Source organism: Antedon mediterranea, chromosome 1 (assembly GCF_964355755.1).
Source record: "Antedon mediterranea chromosome 1, ecAntMedi1.1, whole genome shotgun sequence".
Lineage (NCBI taxonomy): Eukaryota > Metazoa > Echinodermata > Crinoidea > Comatulida > Antedonidae > Antedon > Antedon mediterranea.
Window position 1 is genome coordinate 34655373 of NC_092670.1, and position 13088 is coordinate 34668460.

At 33.8% G+C, this 13088-nt stretch overlaps 1 protein-coding gene and 1 pseudogene across 1 annotated transcript in view; both read left to right on the plus strand.

Annotated features, from left to right (window-relative positions):
- LOC140040321 (integrin alpha-8-like) overlaps positions 1–13088 on the plus strand; it is a 45981-nt gene that overhangs the window by 26993 nt on the left and 5900 nt on the right. The window contains exons 15-27 of the mRNA XM_072086216.1: positions 1568–1672; positions 2025–2080; positions 2852–3003; positions 3609–3737; positions 4587–4651; positions 6505–6652; positions 7468–7554; positions 9216–9301; positions 9848–9937; positions 10584–10695; positions 11256–11417; positions 11998–12219; positions 12972–13079. Of these exons, the coding sequence (XP_071942317.1) occupies positions 1568–1672; positions 2025–2080; positions 2852–3003; positions 3609–3737; positions 4587–4651; positions 6505–6652; positions 7468–7554; positions 9216–9301; positions 9848–9937; positions 10584–10695; positions 11256–11417; positions 11998–12219; positions 12972–13079 (1522 nt within the window). The remainder of the gene's footprint in view (positions 1–1567; positions 1673–2024; positions 2081–2851; positions 3004–3608; positions 3738–4586; positions 4652–6504; positions 6653–7467; positions 7555–9215; positions 9302–9847; positions 9938–10583; positions 10696–11255; positions 11418–11997; positions 12220–12971; positions 13080–13088) is intronic.
- Positions 4863–4980, plus strand: LOC140063728 (5S ribosomal RNA; annotated as a pseudogene).

The window sequence follows — 13088 nt, forward strand, 5'->3', positions numbered from 1 at the left end:
TACCGCCACTAACAGGTTTGAAACATAAAACAATACAACATCAAAAACGGTTAACAATAAAATACAGATAAAATATATATATATATATATATAACATAGATCGGCATGCCATAAACAATTTCAATTAATCAAACAGGTTATGCAGGCTGTTCAAGAAGTGAACACATAATCGTCCTCTTAAAATAACCAAGTCTATCATACTATCACACTTTAAGTGAGATAATTCCCTTAAAAGCTAAGTATTTCATTAATTTGCTAGCAGTTTATCACACTTTTAAGTGAGATATTTCCTTTACATAAATAAATTAAACGTTAATGTTTGTTTTCACGACGCTCCACGTGGCATGCGCCAATCGTTATGTGTATAGTGTGAAAATGTGAAAACGAAACATTGACATATGTTTGATTTGCCGGCTACCGGAACCGTGCCGGAACAGGTGTGAAAGACACTTGAAAGACCCTTTATACAAATCCACAAATAATAATGATAATAAAAACAATCGTTATTTTAGCAAAAATATTGCGATAGCCTAAAATACAGTACTGATTATAGAAGTAATACGCAGTAGTAAAAATAAGGAAAATAATTACTACCTTACTGCCTACTATCAGCTGAAAGTGTGTGGCACTGGTACACGAAGAGAGAGTCATGTTATCAAACTTTTTAGTTGTTACTCACGCATTAGCAATAGTTCGCACATGCACGTGTTGTTGGATCTGTCTGTACGTACAACATGTGCTTGGTTGTCTAGACAAATAATATGTTAGATAAATCATGAATGATTCCACCGAACTTTCAAGTTAAAATAACGATTGTGAGGCATTTGAAAATAGGCAAACTGCCTTAAAATGTCTTGACATGTTTCGAGAAACTATTCTCATCATCAGAACAGAAAACAACGCCTAGAGTACTTATATACCAATAGGACAGGTTGTATGTAAATGAGGAAGTAATTAGCATGATAAAACAACAAGGAACGTAGGCAACAAACAATCATATGGCAAGTGTGACTCCCAAGTTATAGATTTGTTTGTTCAAGGAAGGTTTACTCCACGTGATGTGGAGGGCTTCCTTGACCTTAAGTTTGAAAGCAGAATCTGCAGAATCCAGAACGGTGAAGCATTCCGCATTAGCGAGGGCCTTACACCGTTCTGAATCCTGCAGATGTTGAAAAATGTGAGAAGCCTTGTCCCTGAAAAACAATATGTCTAGTTGAGAGGGTGGGTATTTAGTTAATTGATATAACAAATGTAGCCTATTAAATAAATAACATCATTTGAATAAAAGAACAGAACACACATCTACACATAATCAAACATCGTATACTCTATCTCTAACAATTTTTTCAATCGTCTATCGACTAAAGCCGAAGTATAGTCATTATCTCGGAACCGTTCTATGGTTACCACCAGGTAGGCTTCATTAAGGCTTCTATGAATGGATGTACTGGTTGGGAGCAGGAACGCTAGTAGACCAAACCCAGTACCATTTTGATTACGATCAATCGGAAAATTACTTCATGACCTTTAAATCCAGTGTCATAGTTTTGTTTTTTATTGTTTTCAGATCAAGACCAATAGTGAAACTAAGCAAAGTCCTTACCACTGTGAATCCACCTGGTATCAATCTAGATGTAAAGAATACCACTGTTAACAACCTAAACGTTGTTGGGTAAATTACATTTCTTTTATACTGTTTTTTTCACTTAGATACTCGTTTACAGCTGAGTGAACTTGGAGTCGTTGTTACTGGGATTACCGTATGTTTTCTGACACAAAAAAAAAGTGCCCAAATATAGTAGTGATATTTTTAAATATGAAAGTCATATGACATCATCATGTCCATATATGGGCACATGACATTTCACAGACAGTTTGATAATGTAGACAGAACTTAACAAAGTCAACTTTTTCAAATATTGACACCAATCCAATTTTAATTGCCAAGCAAGATTTCCCTCTTTTCAAAATTCAATATTACTACAATTTGTTTAATAATCTCTCTTTTTTTAACAAATTTTTAGTTTTGATGTTACAGCCTGTTTTGAATACAAAGGAAAATTTGTTCCTGGACAAATAAGTAAGTTATATTTAGTAGTCATAATCAATCACTTGCCCTACAATTCCACAGAATCACATCCCAATGTTATTTTTACCATATATTAATTTATCTTAAACTATGCATATCATATCATAGAAGAAAATAAACATTTACTTAAAGATATTATCGTTTTTATTATTCCACACAAATCAGCAATCAGTTTTAAATTATCAGTATGGAATGTTATAATGATTGTTCAAAAATAGTTATCAAAGTGCAGTTCTAAAGACAGTAAACTATACATACATTGAGGGAATAGCAGAAGGAGAGGGTGTAACAATTAACGATGTATTGTCCCCTGAAAAAATAATTCTTAAAAATGTTGTGGTTGAATATGCCATTTTAATGTAACATAATAGTTATACTTTTGTCACTTTGACCAAAATTTGGATTGAAAGAAAATGTATTTACCTGAAAAAACTGTAATTTAAAGCAAGAAGGTCATATACATGGCTGCAGTCGCGTGCTCAAGTTAGTGTTCACCGACTAACCGACCGACAAAGTGAGCTGTAGATTGGCTGATTGGCTGCCAGCAATGGGTTTTTGGTTGAATTTAACAATTTATTTTATCATTTTATAAGTGAAAACATTTTTTTTTTTCCCCGTTTTTTTTTCTACAGAAGTGATTAACTTTTTAAAACTACAAAATAACATATTCAAAGTCTGATTTATACATCTTTAAATAATAATAATAAGAAAAAAACAATTTTATATAACCTTGTATAAATTTAGCAAACTTTTTCCTTACAGGTATTGATTACACACTGAAGTTGGATGCATCGCAACAAGTTAGTCAATTAAAGAGGGCGCTATTTGTAATTAGTGGAACTGATTATTTCTCAGCACAACGAACATTGACAGACAGCACAGAGAATTGTTGGAGACATAGTGCATACATCAAAGTATGTACATATGTGTTAAATATTTGACAAAAATATTAACAGAATATGATTCAAATTTTATTTTATTGAGATTATTAAACCTTTGAAGACGTGGCCCGTATCCCATACGGGGTAATTTACTGTTTGGAAATTAAAAGTCCCTATTATGTTATACAGTAGAACCTATGTTTTACGTACCCTGATTTTATGTTCCCTGGATTTTACAAGCGGATTAAATGACCGATAATGTCATCATTTTTAGTAATTTATTACTGTTATTTATTTATGTTATTTTCTTACGTTGACGGCGCCATTTAACAACAGCAAACCACAAAGCCATGGCTGTGAGACAAGCCACGACATGGTCATTCCCCCTACAGCAGCAACTAATTTTTTATTTGTAACACTTTATTTAAACATCACACAACCTGTATATACTTCTCTAGTTAGGCCTCACAGCTAGGCCTCGCATCTAGCTAGGCCTAGATTAGTCACCACTGGCTGCTGTAAGAAAAGTAGGCGAACACTGTTGGCCCACTTTCGTGTTCTAGAGGGTGGGATTATTCCAGAGGATATACAGTACAATAAAAAATAACTTATGCCCAAGCATTCTCTTATTTATTCAGAATGAAATTCGAGACAAGATTAGTTCTATGACTATAACTACAGAGTACCAACTTGTGGAAGAACCAGCTGCTCCTTCAGCTGTGGCTCCTATACTATCTATATATTCACGCGATCCAACCTCCAGTTATGTAAGTGTGTGTTTACTATAGCAGGTTTTGACTTTTCTTCAATATATCTATAATCTTCATGTTTAATTAATTATACTAACAAATATCATTATTATAGTGATACTATACACAGACATAACAACAGTTAAATATGTAAATGTAACAATTTAAGGAATAATTAATTTACTGCAGGATTGATACACAAGATCATTATTTCAAACTATTTACACTAGTATAGTTAAACATCGTATCTCTATTTCAATCTTCTATCAACTAAAGTATAGCCATGTCTTGGGACCATTCTACCTACTAGATAAGGCTTTCTTCATCAGTAATCTATGAATGGATGTTCTGTTGAGCGCAGGAATACTAGCTGGATTATACCCAATGCCGTTTTTATTTTACGATCAATCAGGAAATCACCTCACATTGTATAATTAGCCAAGATGCTAGCGTTACAATATTCAGTATTACAGTTGACTCTCCCTATAATAAAAAATAATAGAAATATGGTACTTATAAGGGGCCCTTCCACATTCAGAATACCAGAATTTCTGGAAAACAGACATGCGTCCGGTATTGAGATAGTTGACAGTAAAATGGAAGAAAAGTTAATGGGTTTGATTATCTCTTCTCACCTCCACCTCCTGAGACAGACTAAAGTGAACCGTTTATAGTAATCTATTCAAATTGTTAAGCTCTGTCTACACTATCAAAGTATGGTAATATATGGTGATTAGCGCACATCACAATTTTTTGTCACATAGAGTTTGATAGTGTAGACATAACTTTATATTAACTTTTTTTTTATTGAAACAACTGTCAAGTTATCAGTATATGAATATGAAATTGTATTTTTTAATTTTTCAGCTTTATTTTGTAAATAATTGTCCAAACAATGTCTGCATACCTGATCTTGAGCTTAAAGCTGTGTCGTAAGTAGACATGTTTATCTTAATGCTTTTAAGAATAAACTGTTGATATAAATTTTGCAGTACACCACATATATTATTAGTTCTGAAAAGAACTGTTGAGTTTCTCGAAGTTTCGGTCAATATGCTTTGATCGTCCTCATTCGCACTCCTGCGGACAATCAAAGCATATTGATCGAAACGTCAAGAAACTCAACAGTTATTTTCAGAACTAATATACGGCTTTACCACGTTGAAACACCGGTTCTCGTCAGGTCATCCAAGTTAAGCGACGTTGGGCCTGGTTAGAGCTTGGATGGGAGACCATCTGGGAATATCGGGTGCTGTATGAGCTGGGGTCCCGTAAGACATTCGAAATCAGCATTGCTAACTCTTATGGCAGCCCCTGCATCTAGTATCTGCCTTTCCTCTGGTGAAGGTGGGCACTGGACGAGAGAAGCCCTTGATCAATGTTAGGACCAATCAAGGTGCTTTAAACAGTCCTGGCTTTGTTTGTATCAAACCTGTTGGTGGCGGTAATTATCGCTGTTAGTTTCTATTGAATAAAATAAAATAAAAATAAAATATACGTGGTGTACTGCAAACTTTAAATCAACATTTGACAATATAAGGATAAACTGCTAAGCAATAATGATGAAAATTGTAAATGTTATATGTTGCTAATTAAGTAGTATAGGTATATTACACTTACATCTATGATTTTATTTACCCAATAAACCATCATTTAAAGAAAAAAAACCACATTTTTAACCACTTCCGGTTAAATGTAATGTTTTCTTTTTTAGAAGAAAAATCATTATTTTGTTCATTTTATTTATTGAATAACTTAAAGATGTATTGTCCCCTGAAACACAAAAAATGAAGGTCACCATATTCTAAATTTATATTGGCCATATCAAAGTAATATTAAAGTTATTCACTTTAAGTCGAAAATTTGAGCCAAAAACAACAAGGTTACGTAATTAGGTAAATTAATTTCATTACATTTCGTCGGGAAAATCGTCACAAGCGAAAGTAAACAAAGATTTCAAACCACGAGTATGCATTATGCATGATGCTAATTAGGATTTTTTACAACTCGTCACGGTTGAGAAGGTGTTCTCACACAGATCGCGAGAAAGTTTTATGATTATGCATACAGAGTAGCCGAACAAGCGCGTTGCATTATGAGATATGTTTTGATCGAAAACTTTGACTGGAAGTCAAAGTTATTTTTTGAACAAAAAAACGTCTGTATTTCAGTTAAATGATTTTTTTATTCGACTAATTTTTGGTGAAAGTTAATAACTAATATGATATTTCAAAATGACCCCCTTTTTTTTCAAAATATTAAAAAAAATTTTGTTTGGGAATTAGTCAAAGGGACAATACATCTTTAAACTAGAAAATGAAATATTCAAAGTTTGATTTTATTCATCTTTATTTTTTATATTTTAGGAGAAAATACATCTTTAAAAATATTTTGACTAAAGTGACTTTTTGTACTTTGTATTTAAGAGAAATTGGCTCTCTCATTGGTCGATCCACATAACCATTGATATTCATTCATTCAATCTTTTATTTCGGAATCTCTGGTCCATAGAAAGTAAAATTACATATAAATTAATTAAAAATAAACAAGACTGCTACTAATTACTACTATTCATGGCTACTAGGATGGCATTCCACCTGGAGAGCATTTTTGACGTATATAAGACATTGCCTATAATCGTTGAGACTAAAATTTTCACTTGAATTGAGAATTGAATTGATCGACATCAGGCCATATGTCGATTTTATAAAAATTCATAGACATATTATTTATTGTAGACAGACACATGAACAATTCATTTTAAAGAAAAGATTATTTTTTTTAGTCTTAAGCCGAAGATTGTTGTTGGCGATTCAGATGATGTAGTTTTGAACGTGAAAATTAACAACAAAGGTCAGAAGGCGTATCAGTCTACACTTGTCGTTTTTCTCCCAGATGGTTTAGAGTATAGTCGCATATCAAACAAGCCTAATGTAAGTAGATTTTTTTAAATTATTTTTTTTTATTACACCTTATTTATAGAGGGTGACCCTAAACAGCGTATGCTGACAATCAAGGGTGACAGTGGCTGTGTGTATACTAGTACACCGGGGTAACCCCTACTCATCTCGAAAGATGTACTAGGCTCTTTAAAGTGCACATGAGCCAGATGTGTACACTGGACCTACGGTTTATAGTCCTTCCGAGAAGACTCGTTCTACCACCAGAACCATGGAGCGAGTGAGACTCGAACCCTTGCCGATGTTAATATGGCAAGGTATTACAGTTCCACTGTCTTAACCCACCGCTAAGATGTGTTTACACAGTCAAGTGGAGTTGTGGCTTTGTGGGTGATGATGATGCTTGGCTACCAATCCCAGGGTCCTGGGTTCAATTCCTGTCGTGTCAGGATTTTTTTCCAAATTACAACATAAAGGCTTGTAACAAGACATTTAATGTATAACTCTTAATTATTAATAGCATCTGATATCAAATTTAATCTGAATTGTAGATGGACTTTATGTGACAAAAAAATGTGATGTGCCCATATATGGACATGATGATGTCATATCACTACCATATTTAAGCATATCACTACCATATTTGGACACATCACATTTTTTTGTCAAGCTTTATATAATGTAATGTAATTATTGTTCATTATACTTCCTTTGTTAAGAGGGTTAAACTTGACAAGAGTATTTTTTTTTTATTTCCACTTTATATGTTTATGTTATCTGTTTGTGTGAAAGTGAGTTCTCCCTTAATTTATTAAATAAATATTGCTTTTCTTTCCTAATTTATTTAGAACTACAAAGTTGGTTGCATGGAGACTTCGGGATATTCTGGACGAATTGAATGTGATGTTGGCAATCCAATGCCAGAAAATTACAAGGTAATGAACCAACTGTTGCACATATTTTAAGCTCTGCTTATACTATCTAGTTTGACAAAAAAAATATGATGTGCCCAAATATGGTAGTTACATGCCTAAATATGGTAGAGATATGCCCAAATATGGTAGAGATATGACATCATCATGTCCATATATTAGCACATCACATTTTGTCACATAAAGTTAGATAGTGTAGACAGAGCTTAAAAGCTTGGTCCACAAATCGCCGATTATCAGACCATGATGTCAAGATTAATGTAAATAATTATGAATTAGAGAGAGTTAATACATTTAAATGTCTTGGTGTAGTTATTGATGACCAGTTAACCTGGCATGACCATGTGAAATCTGTATCCAAGAAGGTATTTGCAACTCTTTCCATCCTTAAACGTGTTAAACCTTTTATTAATCAGTCAACTTTAAATCAACTTTATCTTTCTCTTGTTCAACCGCATTTTGAAAAGTAACTTTAAGGCATTACTGTAGTTTAAGTTTTATTGTGTTACGGTTATTTTTATATTTTAGTTTAAAATGTACTATTGTACCCAGGGCCCCAAGGGAGACCAGTCTTTTTGACTGATTGGGCCACCCTGGTTAAATATTGTTAATAAATAAATCAATCAATCAATACTTGTACACATATTGTTTTGAAATAAGGTCAAGTTCAATATTGAATATCGAAACGTGGCAGGCTATATGGCGCTTGACCTTTGACAAGATTGCCTAAAATTTATAATTTAAATCTACGATACTTAGTATTGTATATTCAGGAATAGCCACTCCATAGTCTCTTTGCTTTTCTTCCTTATATCTTATTCTTATTAACTCAAAATTATTTTTACTAACAAACATTACTATTTGTATGCCTAGTGTGTAAACATTATTGACATAATTTCTTCATGTCGTACAACTACTTGTAACATTTTTTCTCAACTTTCTATCATCTAAAAGTCGTAGTTAGTCATGCCTCGGGTCACATTCTATGGTCACCGTACAGGTAGGCTACTACATTAGTACTTCTATGAATGGATGACTAGCCGGTGACAATAACGCTAGTTGGTCATACCCAGTACCGTTTTGATTTTACGATCATTCGGGAAACCACCTCACGAAGATCAAATTCCTAACGTACCATACTTACAGATAGAAGAATCTTAAATCTACTTTTTCTTTGTAAACGAATGAATTCTGTATTTTTTGCCGGTGATTTTGCTTCTTTTTATGTCCGTACCTTTGAGGAGTTGGATAGCCGAGTGGTTAGGACACTTGACTGTCATACAGATAGACCCGGGTTCAATTCCCGACAACTCCCAGTCCACTCAGCTGTAAATGAGTACCTGGTTGAAAATACTAGGGAGAAAAAAGGCGGCGTGGAAAGGAACTGACCACCCTACCAAATAATGCCGAGGCTTAGTACAATGAGCTCCTAACAGCTCATTCCCCTACGTTCAGAGAACGCGGGACTCACCTTTACTTTTGAATAGACTGATTCTTATTTTTGGGTTTCAATGCAGGCACGGATTTAGACACCCCAGCCATCTTTTTAAAAATTAAATAATGACCATTTTTAATTTTCTGCAACCCGACTGATTTTTTTTTATCATTTATTTTTCCGCTATATAATAGAAACATAATATAAATTTTCATTTTTTTATTTGTAGCTTGATTTTGATTTTGTGCTTAGGCCTACAAGCGAAGAAATGATAGGAAAGTATAATACCATGACAATTGAAATGCATGTTACCAGGTAAGTTGAAATTGATGACATGGTTAATTAAATACATTCACATATATTGGATCAAGTATTTTGTGAGTGACTCTGAACACAAATATATTGAAAACCATGTATAAAGCTCTGTCTACACTATCAAAGTTTATGTGAGAAAAAAATTTGATGTGCCCATATATGGACATGATGATGTCATACCACTACCAGATTTGGCACATCACACTTTTTGTCAAACTAGTTTGATAGTGTAGACAGAGCTTTATAGTATAATTCATATGAGACCATGCCAACATTGTTCTAATGAAGTTACTGCAGTAAATACTTTTTTTAGTCTGTTCTAGTTTGTTTAGTCTTTAAACTATGTTTTTTTTTAGTAATCATACACACTGTTTATTGCAGTGTCTACACCTCATAAACTTCTATTTAAAAAAAACTAAAATCATAATTATTGAAGTATAAAATATTTCTGACATGACCCTAAACAAATACAAATAATATTTTGTTGGCTCTTCACTTGTCTCGATTACACGTTTTAACAGCATAACATTTTGTTTGTTACTATAGTTCAAACGCAGAGCCTGAAGGAACTGTGTTCAACAACGTTGTTAATGTTACAGTGCCTGTTGCTCTACAGTTCAGCCTGAGTCTGAAAGGGTGAGTGAACACAGTATTCTAATTCACATGGGGTACACTATGATAATAATGTTCCTAGTTTCTACTTTACACACAAAATTGATTAATAAAATATCCTTTAAGAGCTCGCCAGAACAGTATTTATAGGAGCTCGAGTGAAAAAAGCATCTGTCTATCCTATCCTGCCAAAATAAGAAGAAAAAAGATGTTGTAGGTCATAGTATAAACAAAGTATTTGTGTGCACTTTAAAAGATCTAGTACATCTTTCAAAAGGAGTATGGGGTTACCCTGGTGTGCTATATTAAACGTAGTCACTGTCTTGGACAGACAAGAGAGTGCCACTGACATGACCCTTAAGCTTGGTTTCCACTAGGACGCAACGAAAGGACGCAAGTGCAACATAAGTGAGGGATTATGCAAAATCTTGCTTGTTATTTGTCAACTGGCTTGCGTTGCGTCCTAATGAGAACGAAGCTTTAGAGGAGAAGCATGTACTTGCCTTTTTTTAGAATAGTATAAGAGACATTTCCAAATAATTTGTTTTAGTTAATTCAAGATTTTGGTGTAATTACTAAGGATTTTGCTTCAAATATTTTACTTGTTTTTATAAATGCAAATGCATAGCGCAAACAACCTCAACAAGCTTAAATTATTTACATTTTTCAGTGTATCAAAGCCAAGTCAATTAAAGTTAAGTGAAGACTTAAAAGTATTGACAGAATACCCAAAAGACACACCTGAAGAGCTTGTTGGCGATGAAGTTGAACATTTCTATGAGGTAAATTATTTTTATCCAGAAAAAGAAAGAAGAACACAGTAAAGGTGTTTGGCGCAGTGTTTGTCTTCTCTTCGTGGAATCGGAAGTTTGAGTCCAATTCATGTCGCATTACTTGTGTCCTTCACACCTGTTCTTGCACGGTTCCGGTCCAGTGTCAGAAAATCAAATCGAACATCAATGTTTCATTTTCACGACACTCCAATCGATATGCACATAGTCGCGTGGAAACAGAACATTGACATTCGATTTGATTTGCCGGTGCCGGATCGGAACCATGTTGGAACAGGTGTGAAAGACCATTTAGGCAAGAAACTTTACTTAATGTCTGTCTCTCTACCCAGGTGTAAATACATGTTTGATCCAACGATTTGAGTAATAATGTAAAGCGAATAGCTTTGTGCATTAAGAGCTATATAAAATTGACATGTTAAAGATGAAAATAATCAAAGAATCGACTAATTTAATAGTGTACCATTCTCAGTGAAGTTCATGTACCATAAAACCCTTTAAAGCTGTCATGTTACATTCCACAATAACCTATTATCTTTATTACCTTATAGATCCGTAACACTAATGAGAGTTCTTTTGGGAAAACTGAACTTGTCATTTTGTTCCCAACCAAGAACCAAGATGATGAACATCTACTCTATCTGACATCCATCAGCAGTGATGGGGATCCTTGTACTGTTGAAGGAGGCAAAGAGAATGAATTAAGTTTAAAGGTAAAACTCCTGTCTTCACTAAAAAAAAGTGTGATGTCATTACAAGGGAGAGGGGCGCTGTTTACCATACCATAGAGACAAACAATGCTGGCATGGGTTTGAGAGACGACTCACCCCTAGTTCTGCTGGTCGAACTGTCTTCTCGGAAAGGGGACTATAAACTGTAGGTCCAGTGTATATAGTTAAAAAACCCAGTTCATCATTCGAGACTGTCAAGAAAGGAGTTACCCTGGTGAACTTGTTCTTGAACAGGCTACTTGAGGACCGGCCAAATATGGCCGATTGGTGAGCTGAGTAGCCTCTGGGGACAAGTTGCCCTCTGTATGTGCAGCAGATGTTTGGCTGTGACTGACGTTCCTGGACAACATGGCAGTTAAACATTATGTAACATTTATGTATGAACGGCTCAGTTTAAGGGATTGACCTTTTTGTGTGACAACATGCATATACATTGTGTAAAGTCAGAAAGGTGTTGTACAAACACAGCCTTAGTCTATTGATAAAGCTATAGGAAATCTTTATGATATATTCAACACCACACTCATATTAACAAAATAGTACTTTTTAAACAATTTCTCAGCTGAAAAACGACGAGAAAGATCAAGAACGTGGAGAAGAGAGATTAGCCCGACAGGCAGATGAACCAGTTGTGGAGGATATCATGTTCAGTTGCGACAATATGAAATGCGTTAAAATCACATGCACATTCAGTTCAATCAGTGGTATAAGTTCAACAACGACTGGATCCAATAAGGCGAAAATCAGCATTAAGTCTCGTCTATGGGCTGCAACATTTGTTGATGTAAGTTTATTTTGGATTTATTAATAATGAGTATACTCAATCAACAGGTTATTAAGGCATGACAAGTATGTGAGCTTTGATCTGATTAAAAGTACTGACAAGTATTATCCATACTGGAGTATACAAATGAGACAGTGAGAGAAAAGATCAATGTAACTTTGAGTTATTGGGAGGGAATCTAGATATTAAACTATATTTATTATTATTAAAAAAAAAAAAAAAAAAAAAAAAAAAAAAAAATAGTGCATCAGCTGTTTGTTAGTAATGGTTTATTATCTTTCAAAGAAAACATCAAAAAATCTATTTAAGGTTTCTCACTAAGAGTCAACCACTCAAATAATATCCTGGTTATGTGCATTCTGAGGAATGCCTTTTACAGCTCATCATTGAACGCAAACTGGATTTTTACTCCGAGAGATTTAATGTACACCTATTACCAGTTTGTGGTCCATGGGCTTTTGTATTATTATGGTATTGTTTTATTATGTAATAATGTATTATATATAAAAAGAGCTTTGTATCTGTAATTCTGTATATGTACATTTGTTTACGAAATAAAGAATTTATTATTATTATTATGTATATTAAAAGCTCCTTAATCTACTGCATTAGAAGTCAACATCTTAATATGTGAATTTAAGTAATAATAATAAAATCTTGATTTCTGCAACGGATAAAACTTGTTCACCAGAAAGGTGTTTTTCCACGAGGCCGTATAACATTGTAACAATTTTCTTTTCTTTTCTCTCTAGTACACAACATCAGTTGATTTAATATCAACTGCTAATGTAACTGTTAAAGACAGTTCATATGCTATTGCAAAGAGTGACGATTACATAAATTTACAACAAATGACTCAGGTTAGTGTA